The sequence below is a fragment of the Manduca sexta genome, chromosome 16, assembly GCF_014839805.1.
Source record: "Manduca sexta isolate Smith_Timp_Sample1 chromosome 16, JHU_Msex_v1.0, whole genome shotgun sequence".
Taxonomy (NCBI): Eukaryota; Metazoa; Arthropoda; class Insecta; order Lepidoptera; family Sphingidae; genus Manduca; species Manduca sexta.
The window spans coordinates 4,767,263-4,783,352 of NC_051130.1; the positions used below are offsets into that span (position 1 = coordinate 4,767,263).

At 34.5% G+C, this 16,090-nt stretch overlaps 2 protein-coding genes across 4 annotated transcripts in view; both read right to left on the reverse strand.

Moving 5' to 3' along the window:
• Positions 1–96: 96 nt before the first annotated feature.
• On the reverse strand, positions 97–10,137 carry LOC115447588 (fanconi-associated nuclease 1-like). The gene is made up of 12 exons (XM_037439352.1): positions 10,114–10,137; positions 9,569–9,852; positions 8,059–8,328; positions 7,514–7,709; positions 6,553–6,783; positions 5,993–6,115; positions 5,605–5,827; positions 5,004–5,209; positions 4,251–4,366; positions 2,830–3,081; positions 1,728–1,906; positions 97–1,510 (listed from the first exon to the last, which is right to left on the reverse strand). The coding sequence occupies exons 2-12, from the start codon at positions 9,846–9,848 to the stop codon at positions 1,358–1,360; spliced, it is 2,229 nt and encodes a 742-aa protein (XP_037295249.1). The 5' UTR covers positions 9,849–9,852; positions 10,114–10,137; the 3' UTR covers positions 97–1,357.
• A 3,584-nt stretch (positions 10,138–13,721) lies between these two features.
• The window catches only part of LOC115443238 (transcription factor HNF-4 homolog), a 48,426-nt gene continuing 46,057 nt past the window's right edge, over positions 13,722–16,090 (reverse strand). For all 3 annotated transcript variants that reach the window (XM_030168564.2, XM_030168565.2, XM_030168563.2), the window contains exon 9: positions 13,722–15,848. In XM_030168564.2, coding sequence (XP_030024424.2) covers positions 15,679–15,848 — 170 coding nt within the window. In that variant the 3' untranslated portion in view covers positions 13,722–15,678. The remainder of the gene's footprint in view (positions 15,849–16,090) is intronic.

The window sequence follows — 16,090 nt, forward strand, 5'->3', positions numbered from 1 at the left end:
GGCGATACCTTTATTAATCCCATTGTCTAATATAGAGGTAAAACCGTGTATTTATTATCTAAAGGAAATGCAGTAAATCAAACCATAAGATAAAACGATATGATATTATTTATTAGCACCATAGGCTCTTACAAAAATATATAACGATTTCCTTATGTAGTATTTTAAAAATAATCACAATATTATAATAAACATTAAGATATTACACCAGTAATGCTCAAAATTATCCAGGCAACCGAGGCTCGCGTAATTGCAAAAAGTAGGTTATATTATTTCTAAAATTATGGCATTACTACCAAGACTCCAGTTTGAAAATAGATATTGACTCTAGAAACTGTTTTATCTCACCTTTTTTCTACGATAAATATCTGTGGAATTTATAGTTTTAGAAATATAAGACAAATGATTCAAAATATGATTTTCTTCAAATACAAATAATGTTTGATGTTTTTTCAAAACCATTATGCAAGTTTTATATTATAAATAAAATTATATGCTTATTAGGAATGTCTTACAAAACAACTGCAAAAAATTCAACCAGGTGTGATGTATCGTATAATGCCACTTGGCAATATAAATATAAGGTGCAGTCACCCAAATAAGTAGCTGAAGAAATTCAAAACTTCAAATCGCTCGTATGCTTTTGTTTTCTTGCCAACATTTATTATTTCTTCACAAGAACAAAGTATTAAGGATTTACTTGAACACAAACCCGCACAAAAGTTCAAAGAAACGTAACATAGGCGATTTAAAGATTTGAAGTTTGATTTAAAGGTTTTAGTGGCTGACTGTACATACCGTTTAGTTTTTTAAGTCGATCTTTCAAAATTTGTAATTCTGAATATCTTTGGTATAATTTTTATATATATTTTATTTAAAGAAATTCTCGAGCGGTTTATATGTGAAAGTACCGACGCATAACTCAATTATCAGTTAAAAGTTCGGAAATAGTTTTATCAATATGTAAAGGTTTTCAACATCGATTTTGAAATAAATTTATATATTTTTTTGGATTAGAATAGCTACCTACGTACATTCGACAAAATCAATAGTAATATTTTTAACTAAGAGATTGCAATAAAATTTCAATTTGAGCATAAGTACATAATATTTTTGACTAAACAATATCACATAATAAAAGCACGATAGTCTACGAGGCGGTATAATAAAAGAAAGAAGTTGTTAGTAATAAATCTTACTTCTATTCTTATGTTCTATTCGAGAAAGAGAGTATGTTTGAATAATTGTTTTTCCCAGCACATTATCGCAAAATCCACGATATTGAACAAATTAATTGTATTTTTAATATGTAAAAGGCATTTCGTAGTGTACATCCATATTATATACAATGATTTCTTTACTCATTGCCGGCTCTCGCTTTTTGCCGGGTCGTTTTGGCTCCCACATAACAGAACTCTGCGTGCATGTCGTGTTTGTTTAAGTAATCCATCCACTGCAGTTGTTTCACTGACGGCGTGTCCGAATCAGTCTTCACCTCGACGAAAATTATCTGAGGATTAAAAAAACTTTCCTATATTAAAATTATTTTCACTACATTGCCTAATGATTTCTCATCATTGATTTCAACAAACGATCAGATTATTTTTCGAATAAAGGGCTAAAATTGTGTATTGAAATCGACGGTAAAATAGTTTTTTTATTTGTTTTGAATTTCCCTATATCATTACAATAAACTAAAACACTGTATATTAATATTCCATAGGTACCTGTTTGTTGTGTTGGTGCCAGAGCGTGAGGTCGGGGAAGCCCCGCGCGTGCGCGCCGGGCCGCGCCGCCAGCCGCGCACACAGCGCCGCCGCGCGCGCCGCGCCCAGCGCCGCGCCCGCGCCGCGCACCGCCGCCAGCGACATGCCGCTCGGCGCGCGCGCCACCTCCGACACCTCTTCTAAACAACCAATCATATTCTACGACTAGATTCACCATTATAGGTCACTTCGTTCACGAAGGCGCTCCCCACCACCGTTTGAGCGGGAATGTTGCAGGGCGTCGCGAGGTACGGCGACTGATCTAAGAATTTTCACCAACGCTATCCATCATAGTGTGTGTGTGCATTTATGTTGTTCACGCACACTGTAATCGATTAGGGGAAGTAATACTTTTTCAATATTATTTCTGCCAAACAGCAATATCCCGGCACAGTTCCAGTCCGGATTGAAAGACATTACAGCTAGCCTAATTACTGGACATTATGAGACTTATGTCTTAGGGTGACGAGCGTAATGGAGTGCCACGCAGTACTTTGAAATTAAAATTTGTCATTTAACAGTAATAAAACAGAAAAAGTCGACCTAATTATAAGTCGATTAACTAGGTCAAGATGATTCAAAACAAGATGTACCATAATAATAATTCAATCACAATTAACATTATAACGAACATAACACAGTGTTTATTAAGGTGGTAGCTCAAGGTCCATTTTCATACATTTTGTTTCGGCTTTAATCTGGGTAACTAAACAAGTATTGGCAAGTAAAGAATTTAAATTCACGTCTAGTTAGTGATTAGTTCTCGCAGTTGAAAGAAAAATGTAAAAATAATTAATAATCATGGATATTTCTGCCTTTAAAATTTCGTCATATTAAATTTTAATTTGAATTTAAATTCTTTACTTGCCAATACTTGTTTAGTTACCCAGATTAAAGCCGAAACAAAATGTATGAAAATGGACCTTGAGCTACCACCTTAAATAATAGTTCTATTGAATAGTATTGTTCAACAGCAACAAACAATTTCGAAGGCAGTGGTGACAATTAACATCGGCCAAGTGGCTTGCTAATCCTTATTCAACGAAACAAAATTTGAACTTACCCTGCGGCCTTTCGTTCCATTTCTCTTCTAATGCCTTAAGAAGTTCTTCTTCTGTGTAATTTTCAATGGTTTTCAATCGATCCATGATTAAAGTTTTTCTATTTGTGTAAAAACTATCAGTGTAGATGTCTAAAGGATGTTTTTGGAAGTGGGACAGGAATATGCCGGTGACACCACGTGGTTTCGTGTATATGATGTCCCAAAAAAGAAGGTAGAATATTGTTGTCACCAACCTCCCTTCCCAGTGACCACCTAGTTTAACATACAAATTTGTTTTGTAAAAAAAAATGTTACTTCAAGTAATTTTAAACTGATATGCACATGTAATTACAGAGTGTTTCAAAAAGAAGATATGAATAATGACGCGATGAGAAGTGCGGATGATTCATAGCTTTTTGGCAAGAGAAATAAAAAAATAATTGTGTCGCGATCCTAAAATACTAATTATATTATGTGCTTTAAAATAATAGAATTCATATATCATATTCTTAACATGGTACATAATTTTACAAGCGTAGGCACTGGAGAGATACTTTATGGTTATATACTAGTATCGAAATGAATAATCTCACTCATATTATATCTTTTTAAATGCGAAAGTTTGTGAAATGGTTGGATGTTTACATGTTAGTTAGAAGTAAACGTAGAAACATTTGAATGGATTTGGATGATATGTGACACATGGGTAGACCAAGTCCTGGATTAAAAAATAGGTTACTTTCTATTCTGGTAAATTTGTTCCTATGGGATATCATCGAACTTTTTCATCCGATTTTTACATAGATGGCGCAGTTGTCTTACAAGTTAGCTATGGTTAGTTAGTGTTGTCGGTTAACCCCCGAGTTGGACGGCAGTGTGTGTAGTTGGCCTCACGCTGCCGTAGACGCCGAGGGCGTCCTTCGGTGCGCGGGGGCTTCTGAGCCCCCCCCCATAGGAGACGGGCCGCAAGGCGGCACCGCGCAGGGGTGGCTGCGGTCGCAGACTAGACACTTTAACGTCAGAGGAAGCCCGCAGCCGTCCCTAATGCGCCGAAGAGGGCCACTGCGGAGTTTTAGCTGGTAGGCCGTGCATAGGTTTAAGTTGTATATAGGGTTAGGGACTCGGCCCGGTGGTCGCCCGAAGGTCGTCATCAAATCCGGGCGGCTCAACGCCGGGCCGTAAGGCACGGTTACCCCAGCATAACCGCTCAGTTGCCCCCCACGAAGGCTGGGCGGTAGTAATAAGGGACTTTCTCCGCGAAAAAAAAAAAAAAAAAATAAATAAAAAAAAATAAAAAAAAAAAAAAAAAAAATTGGTTAGTTAGTGTTTTAGGGAATTTCTTAGCGCGAAAGGCTGTTCACGCGGGTGAAACAGCGAGCAACATCTAGTTTTTTAAACAAATCATAACCTTGAATAAAAAGTGAGTAGTTCTAGTAACATACCGTCAGTAAAACGCCCGCTCTGAATGTAGTGCCGGAGACAGTAATCTTCAGCGTCCATGACTGAAGTTGAATTCTCCGAGCGAACGTAAAATTTGATTTTACCCTTTCCAGTATTTCTGTAACGTATAAAATCATAATTTAATAGGCTTGCTTAGAGTTTGGAATAAGCAATTGTATTAGTGGTGCGCACATGAATAAAAATCATACGGGATTCGAGTTTGTGCCGCAAATTTATTTCTGCGCAGGCGCGTTCGTGAACTGTCGTACAGATCTTACGATCCCATTACCGCGACATGTGTGCGTGTAATGACAATTAGCCGTTTGTGTAAAGATTGTAACTTGTTTGGTGGTGTACTCTGTTTAGATTTTTATTCTTGTAACCCTAAATAATGGAGAAAAAGAGAAGAAATTACATGAGTAATAGATAAAAAGTTTTACTAGTGGTAGGTTTCTCATATGTGAGAGTTCGCCGGGGTAGGTATCACCTCAATGTCTATTTCTAGCGCCAAGCAGCAGTGTATAGTCACTGTTGTATTCCGGTTTGAAGGACATTGTAGCCAGTGTAACTACAGGACTTAATAAGGCTTAACATCTCATGTCTCAGAATGGCGAACGCAGTGGAATATCAAACAATATTTTATAATTCAAGGTGTTGGATGGTGTTTCTACTGTTTATGTTCGGTTGTATCGCTTACTATCAGGCGAACGGCAAGCTCGTCTCGTCATTCAAAGCAATAGAAAAATAAAACTTACTCCATAGGTTGTACGTCTATGTGTACAGCGGTAAAGCTGTTCTCTAATATGTGGCCGTCGCTGGCCGCGGCTAATAGTTTTGCTCGTAATTCTTTGTCAATTTCAATTTTTTTCATATTGGCTATATTCTTAGCGCGGTTTCGCATTACATCTTTGGTGTCTTTTGGCAGATCCGACAGAAACCCAACCAATAAAATTTCTGCTGCCTGAAAATAAGATGAAAATACCTTAGAAATCATTAGGAAAATAGACGTGACTATGTGGACTAGAACAATCATGGCAGGAAACTGAATACCAGTTTTCATTATGGTCAGTCAACCACATAAGTAGTTGAACGAATTCAAAAAACAAATCGCCTATGCACTTTAGAGTTCTATCCAAAATTATATTTTTCAAAACTATTTTTAAAAGGGATTTTCTTTTCTTTAGATAAAGAAAAAAAATACTATATTACCTACTTATGTGACTGACTGTACCGTATGCATCGTGTATTTGAGATGCTCGAAATCGTGTTTTGTTATCCGCAATCATTTTTTAAATTTACGTTAGCTGTTCTAGTGTGTGCTGACTAAAAAGGTTTGACATATCAAGCTCGGCATACCATGTTATGCTGCCCAAGATTTTTGTAGATTAGCGCTTGTTCTGCGTACCACTCCGCCTTCTTATGCTGTCGGAACGCGACCTGTGCTATAAGCGTCTTCAGCACTTCCAGCGCTGATTCGTTGTGTTTCAAACGCTTCAGCGTTTGGATACCAGAATCCAATATTTTGATGTAAATATGCGGCGGCGTATATTTACGCAACCATTCGGGATATGATATGTAACTGAAAAGCAATGGATTTTTTTTTAGAGCTGATAGATATGATTGTAGTACATTAGATCCTGCAAAGTATTTAATCGAGAGTTAAAACATAGAAAGAATAATAATGTATATTTATTTAATAATCTACTATTATACTGAATTATGATCTTGTAAAAAAAATATTTACCATGCCATGTCATTCTCACTAATATTCTTATACATGTCATAAACTTGTAAAACAATGTTGTATTTTTCTTCATCATTGTTGAGTGCAAGAAAATTGTCGTATAAAACCAATGCATTATAATATCTGTGGAAATTTTAAATTGTAAAATTAGATATGTTTCTAACATAACACCTGGCTTGCAGTATATTAAAAAAAAAACTTAAATCCAGTCAATCATTTAAGAAACAATGGTTTTCGTATTCAAAACCAAAAATAACTATAAGTATAATGTGGTAATAAGCTTTAAGCATTCAAAATGTACTGCTTATTGTATTTAAGTGTCAAATAAGAGACAAATAAAGCACAATATCGGTTGTTACGTCTTCGAAGCTATGAGTATAACTAGTTCTTAAAATATCGTGCGCAAGCGCATTTTTGGAAACAATTGTTACTGTTTTTGCAAAAAGTTTTATATTTTGAATTGTTGATGTTTCGTATAAAAAATGCACAAAACAAACATCCTTATTGTACCAATTTTAATTTATAAACAAAGAAAGTAACAAAATATTTTTCTTACTCACTTTTCGAATTCATGTTGTGTTCTAAATACGTCGCAAGCGTCATCCAATTTCATATTTTTATCTATAGGATAAATTTCTATTTTAGCTTTGTCGTTTATGAGCACAAGCTCCAGCTTATTTTCGCGTATCCATGAATAATCCATGCCCAAATACATAAGTACGTATAGCTTATGTAGCGCCGTTCGAGCCGAACTTGACAAACTGTAGAAATCACCACATAGTTGTCTCAACCTGAAAATTATGAAATACAGAAATTACTTTTAATACATTTACATGAATGAATCTATCCTAGCGGAATTTCGGCCACGGCGACTAATCTCAACAAAGATCAGCCAGGTACTCAGGACATATAGTACATAAGTGTGAATACACAGGTGCATTCTCTGTTTCTTCACTCTCGTAGTCCGGCGAGATGGCAATCCGACAACACCGGAGGGAGCTTAGGCGCAAGACCTTCTACGTTCTTTTCGGAGGCACAGGGGTGTGCCACCGCCAACTTCCCGACTTCAAGCTGCTACTGAGTAATTTTTAAGATGGTAAAACCCAGTCACCATTATTTTCGGCCCGACTAGGATTCGAACCCAGGACCTGTGCTATAGTCGTACTCGCTGCGTACGCATTACAACTACGCCACTGGTAGTGGTAGTCAGATATACACATATATTTTTTGTGATTAATAATTACTATGTATTCTTAAGTATTACTACAGATTTGTTCAATCGATTGAGGTTTCTGAATTAGTTTGTATAATGCGGTACAAAAAAAATTGTCCGATAATTTATTTATAGAAAGACAGAAAATTATAGTGCTTTGAAAATCTTGTCCTGGAATAAAAAGTAGCTTATGGTAAATCTGTCTACATACCAACTTCCATCAAAATCAGTTCATTGGTTTAGCTGTGAATGCATAACAGACAGACATACTTTTATGTTTATAAATTTAGTATGGATGTAATTCTTACTTGTTGCATACCGCCTGGTTTTTATTATTGCTGTTCGTCTCCTTTTTGAAGAAACATGTTATGGGTCTATGATTTTTTAAGGACTGTAATGCTTTTTCTTTATTGATATACTTAATTTTTAAATCTTTACATATTTTTTTCAATTCATCCATTTTTATAACTTCTCCATAATTATCAATACTCCAATCAGCACCTCCTGCAATGAACCAAATCGCGATTAATATGTATACAAAGGAAACTTCATAATTTTATAATTACTGTTTTATATTTGGTAAAAAAAAAACTTCACCATAAAAGGTGCTATAGCTCATCTATCTACACATATTATAAATAACACCCCCTTTTCTGTCTGTATGTTTTCGATTTTCTCAAAATCTACTTAACGGATCTTTATGAAATTTGATATAGAGATAGTTTAAGACTCTGGGAAGGTTATAGGCTACTTTCTGTTCCGGTAAAATATATAGCGTGAATTTTATCCCCGAAAACTTCTTCACGTGGGCGTAGCCGCGCGGAAAAGCTAGTAATTTGTAATTAAAACTCACCACAAATGAGTATCCCATTTTGTACCAAATATTGTATCATTTCTTGTACTGTAGGTGTGTCACATTTTTTGTAATGCTCTTTGGAAATTTTTACAACATCATCATACCTATACCATAATGTTTTTCTCCAATACATTCTGCAGACTATCACAATGCCAGGTTTCACAGCATTAAAGCACTTGTTAATTATCTCTTGACTTTTCTCATCTAACAAATTCTTTAGTGATTCATTTCTTAAATAGTTATTAATTACTTTTAAAAGAAATATACCTGAAATAAATTAATGTCGAATGATTAATGAGAAAAAAGTTCAGTTTATACCTAATTTAATATTGTGTCTACACCAGTGGTTCTCAAACTTTTTAAATGACGGAACCCTTTTGGGAAGCAAAATACTTGATGGAACCCTACAATAAAACAATTGTTTTTATAAGTGTATTTTTTATTAATCAGCATAATAAAAGTACAATGTCACAGTTACTAATTATTATTGAGAGAGGTGTTTTGATTTTTTTTTCTAAATTCTTGCGGAACCCCGACAGAGGTATCACGGAACCCTAGGGTTCCGCGGAACACACTTAGAGTATAGCTGGTCTACACAATTATTTTAGTGTCTGTAAACATAACAACATAAATTTCTTAAATTAAATATTTTTTTATTTGTGCTACATATTTTTTTATAAGTAATTTTTTTTTAGTTAATACATAGACCCAACTGAATCAAAGATGACCATAGTTTTAATTAATTTTAAGGAATATCCTGCTGTTTTTTGAAAGTACATATATACATACATACAACAAACACATACTTAATGTAGATGACCTTCTAAGTTTACAGAACCCAACCTGAAAATTCATTATAATTCTACGTACTATACTTAATTTTTTCTCTGAATAGATTTTTAGTCCAAGGTCTATTTGCCAAGGAAATTATTATTTTACCATACTACAGCTATGAGTAATCCAACACAAAAATGATTAAAAATTGGCTCAAATTCAATATATTTAAGAAAATTTATTATAGAAATGTGGGATGTATTATAGTATAGTGTGCGTGTGTGTGTGTGTGTGATTTATGATTGTAGTAGGTACAACAATGACATTTAAAATCTCTACTTAAAAAGTCTTGTTTAGATTATTAATAATAAAATATAATATCATCACTATATTACATACTGTACCATTATTAGGCACATGCCTCCTCTACTGACAGGGATTAGGCCTTAGTCCATCACACTGGTCTAGTGTGGATCAAAAGACTTCACATACCATAAAATTTTTATAAAGATCTTCAAAGGTATGCAGGTTTCCTCACTATGTTTTCGTTCACCATTAAAGCAAGTGATAAATTCACAAATATGCATATGGTTTTAGATAAGGCAAAGGTGTGTTGGGTTTTGAACTTCTGGACATTTGTTTGGCAGTTTGTTCCACAACTTACTAGGCTATAATAAATAGTTTATAGTAAAATAAGTCAGTAACACAATTATGATTTAATATTATAACTTACTCTTATCATCTATGCCAGCACAAGCCTCCTTTAAAACACTATCCTCCATGGGGCACAGTGAGTCCATATCCAATCTCTTCTTGAATGGTTGTCTTTTGTTTACATAGCGCTTTTTTGTTGGCGAGTAGTACTTGCTCTTTGAACCAGGACTACGAGAAGTCGACGGTGATATTGCCTCCAAGGGAGTCAATTGTATACAGTCTGATGATGCATCACTTTCATCATCGGAATTACAACTTCTCTTGATGCCATTGTACCGGTCATTTGGCGTGTATGACATGATGCTGGAACAGAACTTTACTATAATTTATATTAATTTTTAAATATTTACTAGATGAATCTATATACCTAGTCAAAACCGAAACACTATTTAAATTTGATTACCGACTAAAATGCACATAGGTCGGTTACAACATTAAACTAATCATATTTTTAACACCAATCTTTGAGTATCTTCGGTCTGGCGATTACACTCCAGTAAAAAAAAAAAACAACTAATAAAACAAAAAGTAGTTTCAAACAATGAGCTATATATTTCTACGTACGAGATAGTTTTGACACTACTTTGCCGCTAAACCTACCTATATTGACTAAATTTGAAAGATAAATAACAAAACAATAGCTTTTATTTTAATTTATATTACCAAACATGTAATTATAATTTTCTTTTAGTATCTAACATGTAAGTCTTGTAGTAATTATAATTTACAAGTCAAAGAAAATGTCAATAATCACTGCGTTAAATTCACGGTAAAACTAAATTATAACACCATTCACGGTTCACCAATAATAGCAACAGTTAGTGTTGCATATCAACAGTCTGCTATCGATAGTCTTGGTGAGATTAATGGTATCGATAGTCTATCGATATTATTGTCACATCTCGATACTGTTGATACTATCGATAGTATCGATGGACCAGTAACTTTTCGATATCATTGCTTTTTCAATAGGTTTTGGTAAGGGCGAATGGTTTATGCAATACTTTTGATACTGTCGTATGTATTATTATCGATAAAATCGAAAGTATTACTTTTATCAATATTATAGCTGGCAGAGAGCTTTCGATAGCATCAATAGTATTGACTGTATTAACTTAAGGCGATGCAATCTATAGTACATTAATTTATATCCTGAACAGTTTTCGAGATCAACCATCGATAGTCAAACTATCGATTCTTCTGCAACACTAGCAACAGTAATAATAACAGTAATAATAATAACCCATCACTATGGAAAACATAGTGATTTTTCTCAGAACAATAACCTAAACCATAATATTTAGTTATTAATTAATCTGAGGGTTTTTTACTCAGAGTTTTTTACTGAGGTTTTTTAACAAAGACAAACAGTGGTCTCGAACGTCAAAATGCGAAATCAAGAGAGTTGCCAAGTAAAATCTTTATATTTGAATCAAAACTCGGGGAAAGAAAACAGATTAAATTAAATATTTTTATTTTAAATTTATATATTATCTATACTTCTATACCATTATATAAAGCTGAAGAGTTTGTTTGTTTGTTTGTTTGTTTGAACGCGCTAATCTCAGGAACTATCGGTCCAAACCGAAAAATTCTTTTTGCGTTGGATAGCCCTGTGTTCGTGGAGTGCTATAGGCTATATATCATCACGCTATACCTAATAGGAGCGGAGCAGTAATGGCTAATCTCAGGAACTACCGGTCAAAACTGAAAAATTCTTTTTGCGTTGGATAGCTCTTTGTTCGTGGAGTGATATAGGCTATATATCATCACGCTATATTCAATAGGAGCGGAGCAGTAATGGCTAATCTCAGGAACTACCGATTCAAACTGAAAAAATATTTTTGGGTTGAATAGTCCTTTGTTTGCGGAGTGCTGAAAATCATATATCATCACGCTATGACTAATAGGAGCGGAGGAGTAATGGCTAATCTCAGGAACTACCGGTTTCAACTAAAAAATCGTTTTGTGTTGGATAGCGCTTTATTTATGGACCGCTATAAGCTATATATCATCACGCTATGACCAATAGGACCGGAGCAGTAATGGCTAATCTCAGGAACTACCGGTTTGAACTGAAAAAATCTTTTTGTGTTGGATAGCCCTTAGTTCCTGGAGTGCTATAGGCTATATATCATCACGCTATGACCAATAGGAGCGGAGCAGTAATGAAACATGTTGCAAAAACGGGGAAAATTATAAGTTTTGAGCGCTTCTGTTGCCTGCGCTGCGTAAACGGTTAAAGTTATGCAACAATGATGTATGACGGGATTGTTCCACTTTAAAAGTTCTAAAAAATATATTATAAAACAAAGTCCCCCGCTGCATCTGTCTGTCTGAACGTGTTAAACTCAAAAACTATCCAACGTATTAAGATGAAATTTGGTATGGAGACAGTTTCAGACCCTGGGAAGAATCTAGGCTCCCGGGAAACTACTAGTTTTATAACGGAAAACTTTAGCCTGAAAAACTTTATAACGCGGGCGGAGCCGCGGGCAAAAGCTAGTTATTAATATTAGCTTTGTCCTTTGAAGACAGTGGTGAAACGATAGGAAGATTTCACATATCCTCTAAATTCTTACACAGAACTTCTCTTGATATAAGTAGATCTCAGTTATTCACGGATATAAAAGGAAAAAAGAAGAAAGGGAAAACAAAAAAATACCACATACGAATTAAATATATAATATATTATGTATACTTGTATATGTGTGCTGACACGTTACGGTACTGACACGCTTCTGATAATTTTGTTTACATATTGAGTGTAAAAATTAAATTCGTAATTGTTAGATAAAGAGTAGACATTTGTAGGTCATTACAGTAGCATAAGAATAAAATTATCGATAACAGAAATCGATTTATTTTACAACACTAGATCGTTGCTCAGATGTAATACTTTTCAACAACAGATGACGCTTTTAATAATTTTAAGTGAATTGCCCTCTACCGCGCAAAAGATGAAACATTTTCTAGTTTACTATACTATAGGTATTTATAACTATCGCATGTGCGCAAAATTTTTGTATGACATTCTTCACAAAGCATGCGTTCTTCCTAATATCCGCCTTTTATACTCTTAGAACTCTTTGAATCATGTAAATTGCAGGTGATACTCATGTTCACCGTGTCACCTAATAAGGTAATTAAATAATATTTTCCTTTATCTACTCCATAAGTCACGTACTGTATCTTACGTAGTAATGCAATACTCTTTATATTTGATTATCTTTCTAGCGTAAATGACAATAAATTGAAGAATGACATTTGCAATCTTTGCATTTGCAATTTATAAGCAGTTGTTTCATTATTTTAATAATTATTATAGTTTCCATCAAAGAGCGTTACAATACTTCGGATATATATTATTATTGGCTTTGGCTTACACATTTATTACAATCAAAGCATATAAGTATTTTTACGGATTGCATCTTTAGTACGGATATATTTATAAAAAAGTACACGCGATCAATAAGCATTTTATGAAGCAATGTATTATGTATTTGTGCCGTTATTGATAATGTCCACAGTTTCTGCGTTATCAGTTTTGTTTCTGTACTGCAAGAACCGAGGGAACCGAAGAAAAGGATACATGGACGTTAAGGAGAAGCCTTGCGATGAACAGCCTTGAACGCTTACTGTTATTGTTAGTAAATACTTAATTAATATGTTATATTTTTATTTGCGTAATTTTACTTTGTTCCTTCCATAACTAGGCAGAATATAGCTTACCTAATACCTTTAAAAACTATAATCGGCAGTACGTATCGAGATATAAAGAGATAATTATTCTCAGCAATGAATTAAACACATGGGCTTTAAAAATGTATAATCGGCTAGTTTCGGCTTCGTACGGCTGTCTCTGTCACGTATACGTAGTTTTGTAGCCGGCTTACCGATGTTCCTTCTAGTCTTACGAACCAAATTTAGGACAATCAGTAAGCTGGCTATAATCTTTTATAAAGCTGAAGGATTCGTTTATTTGAATACGCTAAATTCGGGTCCTACTACTCCACCGATTGATTTTTTTTCACTAATCGGAAGCTACATTACTCTCGAGTGCTCTAGGCTACTTTTGTTCCCGGGAATATATTTGGTACCATGCACAAACATAATATTTATTATCTATTTGACTGCAATAGGTCAATTAAATGTTTAAATAAAAAACAATAAATTTGTAACATTATTTATTAAAATATATTCTACTAAAATTCATAACATAGTATGTACATTTTCAACAGTACACCTCAATAGGGTAATAAGGCACCTATTTCTTATACATATTACTAATTCTAAGGCGTTTCAAACCCACAAACGTTTCAACACATTTCGTGCATTACTTTCACCATTTATATTTATACCAACATAACAGGAAAAGTATTAGATTGAGCATTCAATAACAAACATTTGAACATTACTTGTTGAACACATCATTGTGTATATAAGGACAACAAGCTCTTGAAAAGAAATTTACATTAAAATATAATATAAATTTATAACAAATCCCACATATAACGTTACTCCTGCGCCCACGTTAATAAACATCTAACCTTCTTACAATTTACCATCACCTAATTTTATTTATCAATGGTAACACATATAGTACGTATTTCGAATACTTTGACTATTAGCAGTCTGAATTTGGCTCGAAGTCAATAAATAACAATTTATACTATATCCCTAAAATACAAATATCAAATTCCAATAACAAATTTGTTTAACACGACATTATTCGATTATAAACGTGTCACACAGCCCATCTGAACGTTCAATGCATAAAAACATAATATTAATGCTTACAGCTAAAATATGTTATAATTGGCAAATGTGGTAAACCTACACCTATGCACAAAACGTTTAAATATAAAAATACAGGCACCTAAAAGCTTCAAAAATGTCATTGCACACAATGGACTATTCCCATCCCCATTGAATGATTCTTATATTGTTATATCGTCATTATATATAATATTCCACTTCGTCACAAATAATTTCAGGTGCGTATGCGTCACTTACCTATATATTTTGTTTAATCCAACTAGACATTCATCTTTGTATGGAAAATAATTTATATTCGCTTTCAAGTGTTTTTTTTAATAACTCTAACAATATACTTTGAAATACAATTCGATAAATAAGTCACAATTCCAATATAAAATATACTTGAGTGGATCTTTTGATATCTTTTTCTTACTACATAAAATCTTTAAGTCATTGAAAAATAACAAGAAAATGTTCAATGAAAACGTATGTTAACAGTCTAAAAAGATAGTCATGTTTCCTCTAGTAACAATTATAAAGACTATCCTCTTCGCACATAATTCGAAAGTCCATAAAGAATACTATAAAGTTATTTATTACAAACTATATTGCAATATTCTACGATAGTGCCACTTAGTGACGTATACAATAACATTCACATCTTTTTGGTACTACCACCAGGGCCTTAATATTCAAAATCATATTTAGCATCCGTCGTCACCTTTAAATTAACATAATTTTACATTTGTACGCCGTTACTTATAATTATTTTCCAGCCTGGTCCATAGCCAAGTTAACACGTCTAAATACAATCACGATTTGTGTAAAGACGAAGTAGTTATTGAATACAGATATAAACAAATTATTTCCCGAATACGGAGTAAAGCACTAAATCGATAACCGAATAGAGATAGCTTACCGAGTAAGGCACATTATTCATTTTGATCAACAAAGACGCCTATATACCTTGTATAATCAGTCAGTAGGTTTGCTACAAGTAATTTGATTCCATAATAGACGTATGATTCACGATGACTGATCGATCAAACGCTGGAGCTTGTATTACGATAGGGCTTGAACTGACAACACAGTATAGCCACGGTTTTGCAGCGCGAGCTTACTAACTTTTCTCGCTGGTTAACGACGGCCATTGTACTGCCACACAGACTCGTCGCTGTTTGCGAATGTGGGGAGGTAGGGGAGCAGTGCCGCAACTAATTCTTTATGCGTTCCGGTGCGAGTTTCTATATCTGCGCTCATGTATGACCCAAAACTTGGTCTTAGTTTGGACATTTCGGTGTCTCTGAAGCCTGCGCTCAGCGTGTGGGCACTGCTGGCACAGTCCTCGTTACGGCACAGTGGAGGAGCTCACATGTTAGGCTCCTGCTTAAAGGGCATGGGCTCAAAGGTTAGCGGCAGTGCAGGCACCAGTGGAGGCGAGGCGCCCGGCCCCGCGCCCGGCCCAGCCCCTTGCTCTGCGCCTGCGCCCGCCCCGCCCTCCGCACCCGGCTCCTCAATTGTCGTTTCTGTCGACGCACCTGGGAAACAACACAGTGTTATTTTAAATACATAGTTACTAGGTGCAAGCATAAATAATCGTTCATTTTATTAGTCAGATTTCGACTTATTCTCATGGAAAATTTATTATATATCAAAAACACGGAAGTAATATATAAAGTATGCCATTAATCGAACATATAAATATAACTTTTGTAGCATCCTTCTACTATAATTGCCAATGACACCCTCCTGCATTAATTGCATACCTTCTTCTCACCCA